Here is a 20472-nt window from a genome sequence, read left to right as displayed (position 1 = left end):
GCACAGCAAAGGAAACCATAAACAAGACGAAAAGACAACCCTCAGAATGGGAGAAAATATTTGCAAACGAATCAACGGACAAAGGATTAATCTCCAAAATATATAAACAGCTCATGCAGCTCAATATTAAAGAAACAAACAACCCAATCCAAAAATGGGCAGAAGACCTAAATAGACATTTCTCCAAAGAAGACATACAGATGGCCAAGAAGCACATGAAAAGCTGCTCAACATCACTAATTATTAGAGAAATGCAAATCAAAACTACAATGAGGTATCACCTCACAGCAGTTAGAATGGGCATCATCAGAAAATCTACAAACAACAAATGCTGGAGAGGGTGTGGAGAAAAGGAAACCCTCTTGCACTGTTGGTGGGAATGTAAATTGATACAGCCACTATGGAGAACAGTATGGAGGTTCCTTAAAAAGCTAAAAATAGAACTACCATATGACCCAGCAATCCCACTACTGGGCATATACCCAGAGAAAAGCGTAATTCAAAAAGACACATGCACCCCAATGTTCACTGCAGCACTATTTACAATAGCCAGGTCATGGAAGCAACCTAAATGCCCATGGACAGACAAATGGATAAAGAAGATGTGGTACATCTATACAATGGAATATCACTCAGCCATTAGAAGGAACGAAATTGGGTCATTTGTAGAGATGTGGATGCATCTAGAGACTGTCATACAGAGTGAAGTAAGTCAGAAAGAGAAAAACAAATATCGTATATTAACACATATATGTGGAACCTAGAAAATGGTACAGATGAACCAGTTTGCAGAGCAGAAATAGAGGCACGGAAGTAGAGAACAAACGTATGGACGCCAAGAGGGGAAAGCGGAGTGGGGTGCGGGTTGTGGTGTGATGAATTTGCAGACTGGGATTGACATGTATACACTGATGTGTGTAAAATGGTTGACTAATACGAAAAAAAATAATTAATAAAAATAAAGTCAGTCCATAAAGTCTGAAAAAAAAAATTTTACTTCTAGGCCATAAGATAAAGTAGAAGTTATCTTATTTGCCACAAATTCTTTTGGAACAGACAGGACAAATTATTTTTCAAAAAAGGGAGAGGGGGAGGAAACTAGATCTTGTATTTCATAGCAGATTATTCATCCTAAAATACCTCAATTGACCACAGAACTGAGATTGGATTTGGCTCACAGAACATTAACAGGAATATACAACTAATATACAAAAACACTACTATTAAATAAATTAATGCCATCAAGGGTATACAGAGTAAAACTAGACTCTTCCTTCAAACCAGCCCTATCCTAACTCCAGCTCCACAACGTTTCCCCCAGACGCACACTGTTGAGCGCTGCACATTCTTCTCAGTCGTTGGTCAGCACATTTGGAGATTCTTTACTCCTCATTAAAGCCTTTTATTAAAATTCCAATGAAACACTGTTTGGAACACATAATGAGATCTGATTTCTTCTCTTAAAACCAAATTAAATGCATAAACTGCAAATACAGCTGCAATGGTAACCTGCCTCACATTAGGAAAAATAAGTAAATTTCTAACCTTGTTCAACTTTGTAACTCCAAAAGTTATAAATTATATAAACACCAGACCTATATTTTCTTATTTCAAATACTTTCACTGTAATTATTTTGAGATGTTTAGTGAAAACTGCAATTCATTGTGAGAATCTTCAAAAATTATATAGGTTATACCTCTCATATCAAGGAAAAACAGCACAAATTAACATTCAATTTTGTTACTATTGTGCAAAAATTTAGTACAATTTACTGACACTTTAAAGTGTCAAAGTGGCAAATTCTGTAACATTTTTGTTCGACAAAACATTTTTTTGAAATATTCAAAGAAAATGTGTTAGCCTTTTCTCTGCCTTAATATGAATGTTTTCCTTTTCATGTTCCTTTCCATTTTTAAATTTTCCACATATATTTTAACAAAACTGTAAACACAGTATACTCATTTGACATTTCATAAATATTTTTCCCTATTGCTATGTGATCTGCATGGTTTAATGGATTTTTTTTGAATTTTTGAATTTTATTTTTTTATACAGCAGGTTCTTATTAGTTATCCATTTTATACATATTAGTGTATATATGTCAATCAGTTCACCAAATTGAAATATCATTCTCTTGTTATTGAATATTAACACATTCTCTTACTGGTGAATATTTAAAATTCTCCTAATGTTCTATTACAAATAAGAGCAATAGCATATATGTGTATAGCTTTTTCCTTTTAACTTATATTCACAGGATTAAAAAATTACAGGAATGGAATTATTTGGACAGAAAAATGGTCATCTGTATAGCTCCTGCTAAATACTGTCAAATAGCCTTCCAAAGAGAATGCAAAGTATATACTGTTTTATAGAACCAACAGCAAAGTACACAAATACAAGCAATGAGTGTAACAATGAGTGCTGAAACACTTTTGGTAAAATAAAGCATAATAAATAATGAAGTAGCAAATCTTAAATATATAGTTCAATGAATTTTCACAAATGACTATACCTCATATAACCATTACCCAGATCAACATTATTAACACTCAGAAGCCTTTTTCACATTCCCTTCCGGTCATCGGCTCTTGACAAAGGTAGCCACTGTTCTGACTTCTATCACCATAGGTATTTTTGCCTGTTTCTGAACTTCATATATATAAAGGGAATCATACAGCATGTTCTCTTTTGTGTTTGGCTGTTTTCACTCAATATTATGTCTGTGAGATTCAACCATACTTTGTACTTAGTGGTAGCTTGTTTTTTTTGCATTGCTTTAAATAAGTGGAATAATGTTGATACATTTGAGTTGTTTCCAGCGTTTTTGCGTACTACAAATTATGCTGCTATTAATATTTTTGTATGTGTCTTCTGGTAAACATACATATACATTTCTGTTGGATACATACCTAGGAGGAGAATTGCTAAGTCATATGTTTAGCTTTTGTAGATATATTGCAAAACAATTTTTAATGATGGCTGTACTAATTTACTTTCTTACGAGCAGGATATGAGTAAAAACAAAGTACAGTTTGATCCTTGAACAATGAGGTTAGGGGTGCTGACCCCTCATGCAGTAAAAAATGTACATACAACTTTTGACTCTAAAAACTTAACTACTAATAGCCTACTGTTGACTGGAAGCCTTACCAATACCATAGTCGATTAACACAAATTTTGGATGTCATATATATTATATACTAAATTCTTACAATAAAGCTAGTAAAAAGAAAATGTTGTTAAAAAATCATAAAGAAAAAACATCTATAGTACTGTACTGTATCAATACTGTAAGTTTACGTCATGTTTACAAGATGAATCAGCTTTTTCTATAACAATGATGGCATCTTCGATAGTGTAATCCTTCCAGACTTTCATGATGTTCTATTTGGGTTCTCTTCCATAGCGTTGACAATCCTTTTCACAGGGCACCAAGTGTAATGAGCCTTAAAGGTCCTTATGGAACCCCTGATCTAGAGGCTGAATTAGAGACATGTTTGGAGCAATCAGGCCACCTTGACACCTTCAGTATTCAACTCATGGAGTTCCGGGTGGTCAGGGGCATAGTCCAGTATCAAAAGAACTTTAAAAGGTAGCCCCTTACTGGCAAGGTACTTCCTCACTTCAGTGACAAAGCATTGATGGAACTAATCCAGAAAAAGGGTTCTCACTGTGCAGGCTTTCTAGCTGTACAACCAAAAGACTAGCAACTGGTATCTATCTTTTCCTTTCAAGGCTTGGAAGTTAGAAGCTTTATAAATAAGGGCAGTTCTGATCATAAACCCAGCTGCATTTGCACAAATCCTGGTGCTTGCTTCTCTTCCTTACTAATAAATGTCCTTGTGGCATTTTTTTCTAGAGTAGCACGCACTTTCATCTGCATTATAAACCTGTTCAGGCTTACATCCCTTCCCCTCAATGATTTTCTTAATGGCGTCTGGGAACTCATCTGCTGCCTCTTGGTCAGCAGAAGCTGCTTCTCCTTTACCTTGACATTTTTAAAGCCAAACCTGTTTCTAAAATTATCAAATGATCCTTTGCTGGCATTAAATTCTCCAGCTTTTAGATCCTTCACTTTCCTTTTGCTTCAAATTGTCAGATAAAGACTTCACTTTTTCTCGAATCATACTGAAGTCAATAGGTATACCTTTCTTATAGTAATCCTGCACCCACATAAAAGCTGCCTTTTCGGGCTTCCCTGGTGGCGCAGTGGTTGGGAGTCTGCCTGCCGATGCAGGGGACGCGGGTTCGTGCCCCGGTCCAGGAGGATCCCACATGCCGCAGAGCGGCTGGGCCCGTGAGCCATGGCCGCTGAGCCTGCGTGTCCGGAGGCTGTGCTCCCCAACGGGAGAGGCCACAACAGTGAGAGGCCCGCATACCACACACACACACAAAAAAGCTGCCTTTTCAATACAAGATAAAAAGATATTTCACAAAAAGTGCAAGGTTTCATGCCACCTGGAGTATCTGCAGCAACAGCTTCATGAATTTCCATTCCCCCCGCCAACCAATAGTCCTTACATTGGATTCATTTATCTTGAAATGGCAGACAACCACAGCTGTCTACAATCTACAGTACATATCAAACAATTCAACTTCTTGCCATGTCATGACTTCTTTCTGCGTTCATCACTAGTGGCACTTCATATGGGTCACATGGTGTTATTCGAGGTGTGTTACTGCACTAAAAATGATGAAAAATACACGAGAACCACAAGAGATTGCTTTTTATTAATACACAATTTACTGGAGAGATAAACTGCTCATGCAGAGACTACGAGCCTCACATAGCATTTTAAGTGGATACTCATGACACTTGAGCTCACCAAAATAGTAACAAAATGCAGTTATGAAATTATTACAGTAATATAGTATGTACTACAGTTGATTTTATGCAGTTATGATTTAATACTGCATCTGTACATTTGTTTATATTTCTTTTGACCGTGAAAGATGCCATGTGCAGTCTGTAAGTGTGTGTAAGTTTTGATAAATTTTAACTTTTTATAATAGATTTATAAATGATAATATATGGATAAACAAGGTCTTACTGTATAGCACAGGGAGCTACATTCAATATTCTGTGATTAAAACATAACGGAAAAGAATATTTAAAAAAGAATGTATATATATGTATAACTGAATCACCTTGCTGTACAGCAAAAATTAACACAACATTGTAAATCAACTATAGTTCAATTTAAAAAAGTAAAAAAGTGTAATAAAATAAATGACCCCAAAAAATGATAATACAGACTGGTATCCATATATATTTTATGTCACGACATACCTTTTTCTTAATTTTTTTTGGTATTTCTAGGTTAGCAATTCATCAGCAAGTTTTTCAAATTGACGTAAATATTCAAAAAGTTTTCCAACAAATTTTTTGAAAAAATCTGCGTACAACTGGACCTGCACAGTTCAAACCCATGTTGTTCAAGCATCATTTGAACATGTATAGTCATTTGATCTTTCATAAATCTTTTTGTTATCTGCTATCTAGCTTAATTTCAATGTAGTCATAAAAAAAATTTTGGATAATTTCAATCCTTCAGAATTTGTTGAGACGTGCATTATACCCAAGATATACTAAATGTTCCACGTGTACTTGAAAAGAAAATGCATTTATTGAATGCAGTGCTCTGTAAGTGTCAAATAGGTCAAATCTGATAACCATGTGGTTCAGATCTTCTACCCTTACTATTTGTTTGCTTGCTTATTCTATCAGACACTGAGAAAGGTATGCTCAAGTATCCCACTATAACTGTATTTGTCTACCTCTCCTTTTACTTTACATGTTTTTATATATTTAGAAATTTTATGTTTTTGCTTTATATATTTTAAAATCTTTGTTATTAGACTTATATAAAGTTTTATTTTCCGGATGGATTAGAACCCTTTGCAATAATGAGAAGTCTCTCTTTATCATCTAACACAGGACCACCTAAATACATAAAGCAAATATTAACAGATATAAAGGGAGAAACTGACAGTAACATAATAATAGTAAGTGGTTTTAACACACCATTTACATCAATGGACAGATCATCCAAATGGAAAACCAATAACAAAACACTGGCCTTAAACAACACATTAGTCTATATCAACTAACAGATATGTAGAAAACATTCCATCCAAAAGCGGCAGAATACACACTCTTTTCCAAGTGTACGTGGAACATTCTCCAGGATAGATCACGTTAGGCCACAAAACAAGTCTCAGTAAATTTAAGAAAACTGAAATCATATCAAGCATCTTTTCCAACCACAACACTATGAGACTAGACACCAACTACAAGAAACAAACTACAAAAAACACAAACATATGGAGGCTAAACAATATGCTACTAAACAACCAATGGGTTATTGACGAAATCAAAGAGGAAATAAAGATACCTGCAGACAAATGAAAATGAATACATGACGATCCACGAAAATCTACGAGATGCAGCAAAAGCAGTTCTAAGAGAGAAGATTACCTCAGTTCTAAGAGGAAGCCTAGCTCAGGAAACAAGAAAAATCTGAAATAAACAAGTTAAACTTACACCTAAAGGGACGAGAAAAAGAAGAACAAACAAAACCCAAAGTTAGTAGAAGAAAAATCATAAAGATCAGAGCAGAAATAAGTGATACAGAGACTAAAAAAGCAATAGAAAAGATCAATGAAACTAAGAGTTCTTTGAAAAGATAAACAAAATTGATAAACTTTTAGCCAGCCTCATCAAGAAAAAAAGGGAGGGCTTCCCTGGTGGCGCAGTGGTTGAGAGTCCGCCTTCCAATGCAGGGGACACGGGTTCGTGCCCCGGTCCGGGAAGATCCCACATGCTGCAGAGCGGCTGGGCCCATGAGCCATGGCCGCTGAGCCTGCGCGTCCGGAGCCTATGCTCTGCCACGGGAGAGGCCACAGCGGTGAGAGGCCCGCGTACCACCAAAAAAAAAAAAAAAAAAAAAAAAAGGGAGAGGGCCTAAAAGAATAAAATCAGAAATGAAAAAGGAAAAGTTACAACTGATACCACAGAAATACAAATGATCATAAGAGATTACTATGAATAATTATATGCCAATAAAATGGACATCTGAGAAAAAAACAAATTCCTAGAAATGTACAGTCTCCAAGACTAAATCAAGAAGATATAGAAAATATGAACAGACCAATTACCAGTAATGAAACTGAATCAATAATCAAAAAAATTCTCAACAAACAAAAGTTCAGGACCAGATGGCTTCACAGGTGAGTTTTACCATTTAGTGAAGGGTTAACACCTAAACTTCTCAAACTATTGCAAAACATTGCACAGGAAGGAATACTTCCTCACTCATTCTAAGAGGTCACCATCACCCTGATACCAAAATGAGACAAGCTATGATAAAAAAGAAAATTACAGGCCAATATCATTGATGAACACAGATGTAAAAATTCTCAACCAAGTATTAGCAAAATGAATTCAACAATACATTAAAAGATCACACACCATGATCAAGTGGGATTTATCCCAAGGATGCAAGGATTTTTTTTTATATCCACAAATCAATCAATGTAATATTCCAAACTAACAAACCAAAGAATAAAAATCATATGATCATCTTAATAGATGCAGAAAAGGCTTTTGATAAAATTCAACATCCATTTATGATAATAACTCTCCAGAAAGTGGGCATAGAAGGAACATACCTTGACATAATAAAGGCCATATGCGACAAACCCACAGCTAACATCATACTCAATGGTGAAAAGCTGAAAGCATTTCCTTCTGAGATCAGAAACAAGACAAGGATGTCCACTCTTGCCACTTTTATTTGACATAGTTTTGGAAATCCTAGCCACAGCAATCAAAGAAAAAGAACTAAGAGAAATCCAAATTGGAAAGGAAGAAGTAAAACTGTCACTGTTTGCAGATGACATGACGCTATACATAGAAAATCCTAAAGACACTACCAAAAAACTATTAGAGCTCATCAATGAATTCAGTAAAGTTGCAGGATGCAAAATTAATATACAGAAATCTGTTGCATGTCTATACACTAACTACGAACTATCAGAATGAGAAATTAAGGAAACAATTCCCATTTACCATCACATCAAAAAAATAAAATAAAAATCCCTGGAATAAACCTACTTAAGGAGGCAAAAGACCTATACTCCGAAAACTGTAAGACACTGATCAAAGAAACTGAAGACAACACACAGATGGAAAGATACACCGTGTTCCTGGATTGGAAGAATCAATACTGTTAAAATGACCATACTGGCCTTACCTGGTGGCGCAGTGGTTAAGAATCCGCCTGCCAATGCAGGGGACATGGGTTCGAGCCCTGGTCCAGGAAGACCCCACATGCTGGGGAGCAACTAAGCCCGTGTGCCACAACTACTGAGCCTGCGCTCTAGAGCCCGTGAGCCACAACTACTGAGCCCATGTGCCACAACTACCGAAGCCCATGTGCCTAGAGCCTGTGCTCCGCAACAAGAGAAGCCACCACAATGAGAAGCCCACGCACTGCAATGAAGAGTAGCCCCGGCTCGCCGCAACTAGAGAAAAGCTCGCATGCAGCAACGAAGACCCAAGGCAGCCAAAAATAAGTTAATTAATTAATTCATAAAAAAAAAAAACAATGGAAGAAAATAAGTGGTGCTGGGAAAACTGGACAGCTACATGTCAAAGAATGAAATTAGAATATTCTCTAACATTACATACAAAAATAAACTCAAAATGGATTAAAAGACCTAAATATAAGGCCAGAAACCATAAATCTTCTGGAGGAAAACACTCTTTGATATAAATGGTAGCAGTATTTTTTTAGATCTGTCTCCTAAAGCAAAGGAAATAAAGAAAAATAAACAAATGGGACCTAATTAAACTTAAAAGCTTTTGAACAACAAAGGAAACCATTGACAAAATGCAAAAACAGCCTACTGAATGGGAGAAAATATTTGCAAACTATGACTGATAAGAGATTAATATTCAACATATATAAACAGCTCATACAACTCAACATCAAAAAAACAAACAACTCAATTTTAAAAATGGGCAAATGAATGAATACACATTTTTCCAAAGAAACATACAGATGGCCAACAGGCATATGAATATCAGTAATACTCAATATCAGTAATCATCAGGGAAATGCAAATCAAAACCACAATGAGATATCACCTCACATCTGACAGAATGAACCAAAAGAACACAAATAACAAATGTTGATGAGGATATGGAGAAAAGGGATCCCTTGTACATTGTTGGTGGGGATGTAAACTGGTGCAGCCACTGTGGAAAAGAGTTTTTTTCTCAAAAAACTAAAAATAGAACTACCATATGACCAGCAATTCCACTCCTGGGTATATATCAGAAAAAAACAAAAATACTAATTAGAAAAGATACATACACCCCAATGTTTATTGTAGCATTATTTACAACTGCCAAGATATGGAAACAACCTAAGTGTCCAGTCATCCAACAGATGAATGGATAAAGAAGATGTGGTAATGAATACACATATATACAACAGAATACTACTCAGCCATAAAAAAGAAACAAATTTTGCCATTTGCAGCAACATGGATGGACTCGGCAGGCATTATGCTAAGTGAAATAAGTCAGACAGAGAAAGACAAATACTATGTGATATCACTTATATGTAGAATCTAAAAAATCCAACAAACTAGTCAATACAACAAAAAAGAAGCAGACTCACAGATACAGAGCCCAAACTAGTGGCTACCAGTGGGAGGGAGTTTGGGGGGCAGGCAATACAGAGGCTGGGGAGTGGAAGGTACAAACTATTGGGTGTAAGATGGGCTCAAGAATATATTGCACAACATGGGGAATATAGGTAATATTTGGTAGTAACTGTAAATGGAAAGTAACCTTTAAAAATTGGATTAAAAATTTTTTTAAATAAAATAAAAATTAAAGAAAAAATTTAAAAGGAATAGATTTAAAAAAGGAATGTACATAGTTACAACTTGACCTTCAAGAGCCTAGAATTCATTTTCCCCTTACCTCCATTGCTTCCTGAGCAATCTCTGGCATGTGTGACTGAGGAACCAGTTGGACGAGCCCTGTAATTAATTCTGCGGTACTGCCTTGAGTTTCAGGCCCCTGTTTTCTTGGATTCTGCCAAGAAAAAAGCAAATTTCAATTAAAAAAAAAATCACTGGACAGAGGCTGAAGGGTGGAGGGAATGGAGACTGACTGCTAATGGGTTCTAGGTTTATCTTTGAGGTGATGAAAATGTTCTAGATGTTCTAGACCTAGGTAGTGGTGATGGCTACACAACCTTGTAAATGTACCAAAACCAGTGAATTGTACACTTTAAACAGGTAAAAACTTCATGGTATGTGAATTTTACCTCAAAAATAATAATTGTGGGATTAAAAAAAAATCAAAACTGCTTTTGTTAAGAATTCTCTTAATCTACATCTATACTTGTTCATTAATGTGAATAGTATCCAGAGAAAATCCTAATTAAAAGAAAACAAAAACTAGGTATTAGCTTTTCAGTTAAGAAATTACATCAATAATGGAAGTAAATAATTTTTTTCGGCAACACTACATTGGCTAAATAATATACCTCTGATTTGGAACTTCTGGTTTGGGATCTTAAAATTGTTGTGATGAAAGGCAAAGAATGTGCATGCTTGATGAGGACTACACGATTATCCTGTGTAGCCCTCTTTGCCAGTATAAGGACCTACCCAAATCCACACAGGGCTACTAGAAGCCACACCTCCAGATACCCATACTTCAGGCTTTTTCATTGTGGAAAGACACTGTACACAAAACAAAGCTGTATATAAATGTGAATGTCTACCTACTTAAAGAGACTAAAATGCTTCCTGTAACTTGGAAGAATCTATTTATACTTCAAGCATATATGGTTCATTTAAGTGAGGCCAATTCAATTAGTGCCCATATTTTATTTTGTTAACTACATACTCTTTCCCATTACAACAATTAAGGTAAGCCCTCACTCCAATGTATCTATAATTCAAAAACTGTTTGCCTATTTTTCTGACATTTGTATTCATTCATTAATAACCCAATAACATTTACTGAACACCAAAGACACAACAAGTAAAAAAGATATGTTTCCTACCCTCTTGGAGCATGTAGTCTGGTAGGAAAGACAAACATCAATAAAATAATTAGATCAACAAGTTTAAATTGCAAATGAGAAAGAACTATGAAGTTACATGCTGCTATGAGCACCTGTAACAGGGAAATGTGGTATAGGCAGGGATGCTTCCTTAGGGCAGTGATAACAGCTCAAAATTAGGAATTACTATGTCAAGAGGATAGAGAAGCATACTGTAGGCAGAGGAACTGCAAGTGCACGGATAGGCATGAAGGAATGTAGTAAGAGGGAGTGAAGGCCATCATGACTAGAGTAAAGAAGACAAATATAATGCTAGGTGTTGCAGAGGTGGTAGGTGGGAGTCAAACGCTGCAAAACCATGTAGGTCTATTTGGAGTTTGCTTTATTCCCAAAGCAACCTCAACTAAAAGGTTTTAAGTTGGGCAGGAAGCATAAGATTTGCTTTTTGAAGATATCACTGTAACTTCAGTACAGAGAAATGATTAAAAGAAAGCAAGAGATGATGCAAGCTGAGTAATTAGGAGGCTTGAAAAATTGAGAGTAGTATGAATTAGGATAGAGAGGTAGAGATAGAAGAGAATAAAATCATATTACTTTAAAAAACCATGACTGAAATCAGTTAATAGTTATTCCTATATTTATCCTATTTACTAAGATTTAGATTTTTATAGGTAAAATATAAAATAATCAAATATTTACAATGAATCTTGCACTATTTTAACTTACCTTTGATTACTCTGAGAAAAGTTGTTTAACCACTAGATGGCAGCAAAGAAAATAACTTGTATTTTAAATGATCCTTTTCTGCTTGCTAAATTTTAAAGGTGGAAAACAGCACTTTTTGCTTAAATTCTTGTTCCTTGACAATAAAATATTTAACACAGAAGGCACTGGTGACTTTGATGTATTCTCTGATTCTGAATTATAGCTATGCAAACAGAGTGGTGCTAATATATGACATGCATGATAAAACAACACCACAAGTAACCTGGGCTACATAACAAAGAAATGAGGGGAAAAAGTTATTTCATTCCTTTTATAAAGTCTTAATGATAGATTTTAGGACTTTTTCCACACCAAAATTCTAACAATTTATTCTATTAGACTCCCAAATTTGGATGGGCTTTTCAAAGAGTTCAAAACAACATAGGCCTTTTTTGGGGGGTCACTAATCCTTTTGGGAATTGTTTCTCTCTCATCTCTTTTCTCTCCAGAAAAAATATTTACATAAATACTTTTTTTAATTCAGAGGATTCAAAGAACTCTTGAAACTATGGACATCAAGTTATGAACTCCTATAGTATAGTAATTTGAAAAATATACCATCAAAATTAAAAGTACCCTTAGCACTTAAAAAGCCTGTTGCTGAACAAAGCAATAGGAAATCGTTCTGTATGTTGCTCTCCAAGGACTGAAGAAATTCCACAGGGTTAAATATGTTATCCTATGAGCTTCACAATATATTTCTGTTATGTTTGGGGCATTAATAATATTAGTGTTAATGTTAACTGTATTTTATTAATAGTAATAATACATAACATTTATTTAGCGCTCATTATGCATTTATTCTGCATTGTTCCTAAAAGCATGACATGTACTATCTCAGTCTGCTTAACAAGCTAAGGTAGGAACTATTATTATCATCACAATATTTCAGATAAGAAAACTAAACACAGAGAGGTTAAGTCACCCAAATCACATAGCTAATATGTCTCCAGAACCCATGTTTTTCATCCTTTCACATAACTGTCACTCATTTTCACCTGTTAGTTCCTAATTATCTTGTGTACTACAGTGACGCTTTCAGGAATCTAATACCATCTGAGGCTGTTAAGAGCAGAGTTACCACAATAATTAAGCCCTAACCATACCCATTTTTAACTCCTTTTCCTCCCAATACAGTATACACAGGCAAAGCCAGTGATACTAACAGGCTGATGACAGGAAGAAAGGGAGATGGAAAAACTCAATTTTTTGGCAATAGCAATTGGAGACTTAAAAAACCAACTGTGTAGATATAGGAAGCACTCAATTCATGGTTGCTTCATTACATCTAAACCCCATCCCAGGATTATGCCTGAATAATATATAATCTGGTAGCCGGGTATGGACAGAAGATCTCACCAAAGTATGTTAGTTTAATGATAAGAAAAATTAAGACAAAAGGTTAAGAAATCTGATCTAATTATATTAGTATTCTCTGTAAGTTCGTTTTCTTAGGGATCTCTTAGGTTTCATGTATGATCAGGAAGGTCAGTAAGTGTTCTTGAGCTAACAATCACCTTCAAGGTTTTGGCTTTTCAGCTAAACCAAACTAAGTTAGTATAATAATTTCAAGGCATTTTATAAAAAATACTTACACAAAGCAAGAGCTTTGGATCTGCATGAATTAGTTTCACCATGGACAAGAGAAGATACTTATAGCTTCTTGTCTCCAGGTCTGTAGGTTTTTCTTTAAATTTAAGGCTTGTTACTTTTTCTTTAAATGTAAGACTCTAGAAACAAAAACATGACATTCACCTTGTAAGAATCAGACATCAGAATCAGGATAAGAGCTATTCAACTTTTTCAAGTAAATCTATTTTTAAAAAGCTTTGAAAAATAAAGGGACATATTTTACACCACCAAATGTGTAGTTTTAGTAGAAACGTTCAATAGAAAGTATAAGATTAATATAATTAAGCTTGAAAAGCAAATAAAAATTATTTTTGCAAGATATTATTTTTATATAATCTAATAAAGTTTAAGTGAAAATCTGCTAAGATACTAAAAGTTTTAATATAAGGTTGACTCCTATGTTAAAAACAATTTTCTAAATGTGAAAATATTAGAGATAAAATATTTATTCTATAGCTCTCACAGATACATACAGTGAGCAACTCATTTAACAAAACATCTCATACAGGTATACACAAATATTTCATAGAATCAATGACGTTATCAACTGTAAGATGCATCATCATTTTATGTACCACAAGGAATGAAAACTCACTGTCAACTGTAAGAGATCATACAAATAAGATGAACCCCAATTTCAGAAATGTTAAATAGGTACTTCTTAGAATTGATGAAATATGCTACACAGGCAATCTCTGTATTTAACAGTTTAACTGTAAGATTTTCTTTTTCCTTTAATGGTATTCCATCTCTCTCAAGTTACAGAATGCATGTATTTTGCCTGAAGAACACTGATAAAACAGAGAAAGAATTCTTTGAGAAAAATTAAATCATGGAAAATGTGTTTCAGTTACAGAGATAGTATGGTAGATGCTGTGTTAATACTATAATTATGGATGTTATTCAACTGGAAATCCAACAATTATATTCTGGATCCAATACCACCTTTCTATCTATTCTTACAAAAATTTCCCCTTTTCCTTTAAAAGGAAACAAAAATGTATGCTTTTGACATGTATGTTTTTATATGCAAATACACAGATAGGAGAATATCCAGCATCTATGGACTCATAATAAAAATGTCCTTGTAAAAGGCTGAACTTCAAAGGTAAAACGTAGAGATGCATATCAATAACATACAGCAATTACTGTCAATGTTTACATGTGAGAAATGCATTTGTTATTATGCCCAAGAACACTGAAGGTTTTTGTACTCAGTGTAGAAGAAAAACTATCTAATGTACTATAGGAATGTCACTACAGAAAATAAATAGCAAAATTTACAAATACAAGTTGCTTTTATATTTATAATCCCACAACAAACGTCTTACCAAATATATTTAATAAATGCTGTTTTTACTGTTTGCTCCCATTAAACTTCTTTTCATTCTAAGTCGAAGTTAACACCGTAGATCAAGGTAAAACTTTCATTAAACAAATTTATTTATTAAATGTCACTAAGTGTAACTGTTCTTCCATGATGCAGCCATTGCACAGGAAAACGGAGCAGAGAACAATTAGCAGATATAAAAATTATCTATTTATTAACCATTTCAGAAAAGTAAATAATAGTTTGATTATATCATATCAATCTCAGATAGCAGCATACAAATTTTGTTCCAGCATGGCTGCCTAATACAAAATGTAAAACTTGAAAAATTCTACACCACTCACAATTATTAACTTGAAATAGACTAAAGACTTAAATGTAAGACTGGAAACCATAAAACTTCCAGAAGAAATCAGAAAAAAAAATCTCCTTGACATGAGTCTTGGCAATGATTTTTTTGTATATGACACCTAAAGCACAAACAACAAAATAACAAGTGGGGTGTTGTTTTTCAAACTAAAAAGCTTCTGCACAGGAAAAGAAATGATTAACAAAATGAAAAGACAACCTAGGGAATGGAAACAAATTTGCAAATCATAAATTGATAAGTGGTTAATATCCAAGATACGTAAAGAATTCACATATCTCAAGAGCAAAAACCAAATAATCCAATTTTAGAAGGGGCAAAGGACACGAATAAACATTTTTCCAAAGAAGACATACAAACAGCCAACAGACACATGAAAAGGTACTCAAATCACTAACCATCAGGGAAATGAAAATAAAGCCACAATGAGCTGTCACCTCACACCTGTGACAATGACTATCATCAAAAAGACAAAAGATAACAAATGCTGGTGAAGATGTGGAGAAAAGGGAACCCTTGTGCTCTACTGGTGGGATTTAACTGGTACAGCCACTAGGGAAAACAGTATGGTGGTTCCTCAAAAAATTAACAATAGAATTACCATAAGATCCAGCAATTGTACTTTTGGGTATTTGTCCAAAGAAAATGAAAACACCATGTCAAAGATATATCTGTATCCCTATGTTCACTGCAGCATTACTTACAATAGCCAAGACATGGAAACAAGTGTCATGAAACTGTGGTACACACACACACACACACACACACACACACACACACACACAGTGGATTATTATTCAACCATAAAAAAGAAGGAAATCCTGCCATTTGGACAACATGAGTGGACCTGGAGGGCATTATACTAAGTGAAATGAGTCAGAGAGAGAAAGACAAATACTGTATGATCTCACTTATATGTGGTATCTTAAAAATAAAACAAAACAAAAAACAAACTCATATAAAAAGAGCTCAGATTTCTGGTTACCAGACACAGGGAGTAGAGGTTGGGAGAATTGGATGAAAATGGTCAAAAGATACAAACTTTCAGCTATAAGGTAAATAAATACTGGGAATGTACAACATGATGACTATAGTTAACACTGCTGTATGGAAAGTTGTTAAGAAAGTAGATCCTGAGTTCCCATCACAAGGAAAAAACCTTTTTTTTTTTTTGTATGTATATGAAATGATGGATGTTAACCTAACATATTGTGGTAATCATTTCACAGTATATGAAACTTAAGTTATTATGCCGTACATCTTAAACTCATACTGCTGTGGGTCAATTATATCTCAATAAAACCAGGGGAAACTCATATAGTGCTGTGGGTCAATTATATCTCAATAAAACCAGGGGAAAAGACTTGAAAAATTTAAATAAATTTTTCAATTCAAATACCTTTTAATTAGTGACCATTAGTGGGTTACATAAAGTCAAACATAACATGCTAAAGAAGAAAGATATTTCTTGGCTAGAAATGTAAGAAAAATAAACCATCCATTAATTTATTAATTAATCTTCCACACTGCAAATAACAGTAGGAATCCAACCTGGTATATGCACATTGGCCAAAGAGGAGAGGCAGTCATGCCCAGGAAAAAATTCATGAATCAGAGTACTCAGGTGTTTACGAAGGGCTGAAACCATCTGTTAAGTTAATTAAGGCCATGACTGAATTATAGGCATGTAAGAAGCATGTGCTGAGCCAGGATCCCCTTTAAGAAGGAAAATTTTCATGCAGAATTTACACATATTATTAACAGGCTATCTTATTTTTAAAACATAAATGATTAGTGCTGAGATAAATATCTCAAATTTTAAAAAATACTACAAAAGTACAAAATGGAGAAGCTATGGCTCAATGTTCATATGAAAAAGGCTAAAGAGTTTAAATGATTAAAAGTTTAATCTAAAATAATACAATCTTTGACTGTATTAGTAGAAACATCATATGCAGACACACAGCAGGTTAACAGTTTTCATCAATTATTATACCACATCTAGAACACTAAACTCAGACCTTAACATGTCATTTTCATTGAAAAAAAGCAATGAAGATTCTTTCCAGAAGAGAAGCATACCAGATGGAGGAGGGTTTTGAAAGCAGGTCAAGTAAGAAATTCCACAAATATGTACTAGATGCCTATGACATGCCAGATACTGTTCTAGGGACCAGGAACTGGGTGCTGGACAAGCCAGACAAGGCTCCTGCTCTCATCAAGCTAAAACAAGGGTAGGGGAAGACAGATGAAGAACTGGAAAGACACTGGACTGAATGTTGACTATTTACTAACCACGTGATGATATGTCATTCATTTAACAGTACTTGTGCCTCAGTTTCCTTAGCTGTAAAAACAGAGGAAACAAAGCGCATACCTACACACACTTTCGAAGAACCCTTAGCAGTACAGTATAACTTTATTCAAATATGTGCAGTGCTGTCTTTGTGTGCGTGTGTATGGATCTTGTTTTCTTTATTTGATCTCCTGTGCCACTTTTTTTTTAATTGGAGTATAGCTGCTTTACAATACTGTTAGTTTATACTGTACAGCAAAGTGAATCAGCTATACATACACATGCTATACATATACATATATCCCCTCTTTTTTGGAGTTCCTTCTCATTTAAGTCACCACAGAGCACTGAGTAGAGTTCCCTGTGCTATACAGTAGGTTCTCATTAGTTATCTATTTTATACATATTATCGATAGTGTATATATGTCAATCCCAACCTCCCAATTAATCCCACCCCCCTGCAGTGCTGTCTTATGGAAGAATCAGAAGGGTTCTATAGAGCTCCAGAAAAAGAGAGAGGATCATGATAGCTGGGAGTGATAGGGACATGAGTTGATCTTGGTCGGAGAAAAATTTTTAAATACTTGGCTCTTTACAGAAAGAAATTTATCCATATCCAAAATACAGAGGAGTTGTAAAGCCTGGTAACACAAATTATTTTAACTTGACACAATGAACTCCTTGATTACTTTTGCAGCAAACTGAAAGCTAAGGTTTATCAGAGCCACAAATTATCTGAGGCAATGCAAATAAGGACAACCCACTGAACATATCATGTCATACAGTGGTTCTCAACTGGGGGTAATTTTGTTCCCCAGGGAATATCTGAAATATGTCTGTAGACATTTTTGTTTTTCATGACTGGCTGGGGGCAAGAGATGCTACTGGTGTCGGTAGACGCTAAAGATGCTGTTAAACATCCCACAATGCACAGGACAGTCCCCTACAACAAAGAATTAACCATGCCAAAATGTCAGTAGTGCCAAAGTTGGGAAACCCTGACGTAAAGTATCTCTAAACCATTCATTACGTATATTTGACTGTTTCCAGACTTTATGGGTACTTTAGTTGGCTCTTCATTAGAAGTTTTCAAGCAAAACCTACAAGACTGGCATCTCTGTGACTGTTTAGCTCATCATGCTTCCCTGGCATTAACAATGTGCTTGGCAGCTAGTGGAAATTCGATACTTCCTATATTTGTTGTCAGACTGTTCACTCACCAGGCTTAAGAGAGGTAAGATTCACCTTAAGGATCATCCAAATTGAAGCATTTTCTTATCCTAAACAATTATTTCATAGTAGATTTGATGATTATTTTCCCTGATAAGAGTATCAGCTAGAGCTTGGATGGGAGGGGAGTTTGGGGGAGAATGGATACATGTATATGTATGGCTGAGTTGCTTTGTTGTACACCTGAAACTATCACAACATCGTCAATCAGCTATACTCCCATATAAAATTAAAAGTTAAAAAAAAAAAAAGAGTATCAGCCAGGAAGCCGTCCCTTGGCCATCATGTACAAATACACATACATATAAAATTTCACAGACTTTCCTGGTAGCACAGTGGTTAAGAATCCGCCTGCTGGACTTCCCTGGTGGCACAGTGGTTAAGAATCTGCCTGCCAATGCAGGGGACATAGGTTCGAGCCCTGGCCCAGGAAGATCCCACATGCCGTGGAACAACTAAGCCCATGCACCACAACTACTGAGCCTGAGTTCTAGAGCCTTCAAGTCACAACTACTGAGCCCACGTGCCACAACTACTGAAGCCTGCGTGCCTAGAGCCCGTGCTCTGCAACAAGAGAAGCCACCGCAATGAGAAGCAAACCCACTGCAACGAAGAGTAGCCCCCGCTCACCGCAACTAGAGAAAGCCCACGCACAGCAATGAAGACCCAACACAGCCAAAAATAAATAAATAAATTAATTAATTAATTTTAAAAAAAATGAATCCGCCTGCCAATGCAGGGGACACGGGTTCAATCCCTGGTCCAGGAAGATCCCACATGCCGCGGAGCAACTAAGCCCGCGAGCCACAACTACTGAGCCCACACGCTTAGAGCCTGTGCTCCACAACAGGAGAAGCCACCGCAAAGAGAAGCCCGCACACCACAACGAAGAGTAGCTCCCACTCGCCACAACTAGAGAAAGCCTGCATGCAGCAACGAAGACCCAATGCAGCCATAAATAAATAAATTTATTTTTAAAAAATATATGCCTTAAAAAAAATTTCACACACGTGTATACATATAAATACACGGATATAAATAGCTTAAGAAAGATTTTTGAAAACTATATATATACTGATACTTTTAGAGAATAATTAGAAATAAAAACTAAATTCTTATCACAGGTGTCCTGGGACCAAAGTAAGTCTAGTTATGGCTTTTATGAAATACTTATCATAAATAGTGTGTATAGTATGTAGCTCCTAGAATCAGCTAATAACTAGGGCTAAGAAGTAAAATGACTTCTAAATGCGGGGAACATTTTCAGACTACCAATAAAGTTTTGTTTTTGTTCAAAAAAATAATTTAGTTTCATTTTCTTTCATTTTTCTTACAGACAGCTGGTAAACTAGATACTGAAGTCAAACTGGAAATGAATATCAACTTTCCACCAATTCCTGTTACTGGTGGCCATTAATTTTCTACTGAAAGAGGCAGAAAACTTAAAACAAAAGTCAAAGCTCTGGGACTTTCTTGGTGGTGCAGTGGTTAAGAATCCACCTGCCAATGCAGGGGACACGGGTTCGAGCCCTGGTACGGAAGATCCCACATGCTGCAGAGCAACTAAGCCCATGTGCCACAACTACTCTGAGCCTGAACTCTAGAGCCCACAAGCCACAACTACTGAGCCCACCTGCCACAACTACTGAAGCCCGTGCACCTAGAGCCCGTGCTCCACAACAAGAGAAGCCACCGCAATGAGAAGCCCACGCACTGCCAACAAAGAGTAGCTCCCGCTCGCCGCAACTAGAGAAA

At 35.6% G+C, this 20472-nt stretch overlaps 1 protein-coding gene across 7 annotated transcripts in view; it reads right to left on the bottom strand.

Annotated features, from left to right (window-relative positions):
* Window positions 1-20472, bottom strand: part of NF1 (neurofibromin 1) — a 276759-nt gene that overhangs the window by 144641 nt on the left and 111646 nt on the right. For all 7 annotated transcript variants that reach the window (XM_024127724.3, XM_024127726.3, XM_028498988.2 and 4 more), the window contains 2 exons: window positions 13458-13592; window positions 10002-10115 (listed from right to left, as the gene is read on the bottom strand). In XM_024127724.3, coding sequence (XP_023983492.1) covers window positions 10002-10115; window positions 13458-13592 — 249 coding nt within the window. The remainder of the gene's footprint in view (window positions 1-10001; window positions 10116-13457; window positions 13593-20472) is intronic.

Source organism: Physeter macrocephalus, chromosome 14, assembly GCF_002837175.3.
Source record: "Physeter macrocephalus isolate SW-GA chromosome 14, ASM283717v5, whole genome shotgun sequence".
Lineage (NCBI taxonomy): Eukaryota > Metazoa > Chordata > Mammalia > Artiodactyla > Physeteridae > Physeter > Physeter macrocephalus.
The sequence above is the reverse complement of the archived record's forward strand: the minus strand, read 5'-3'. Positions and strand labels throughout refer to the sequence as shown.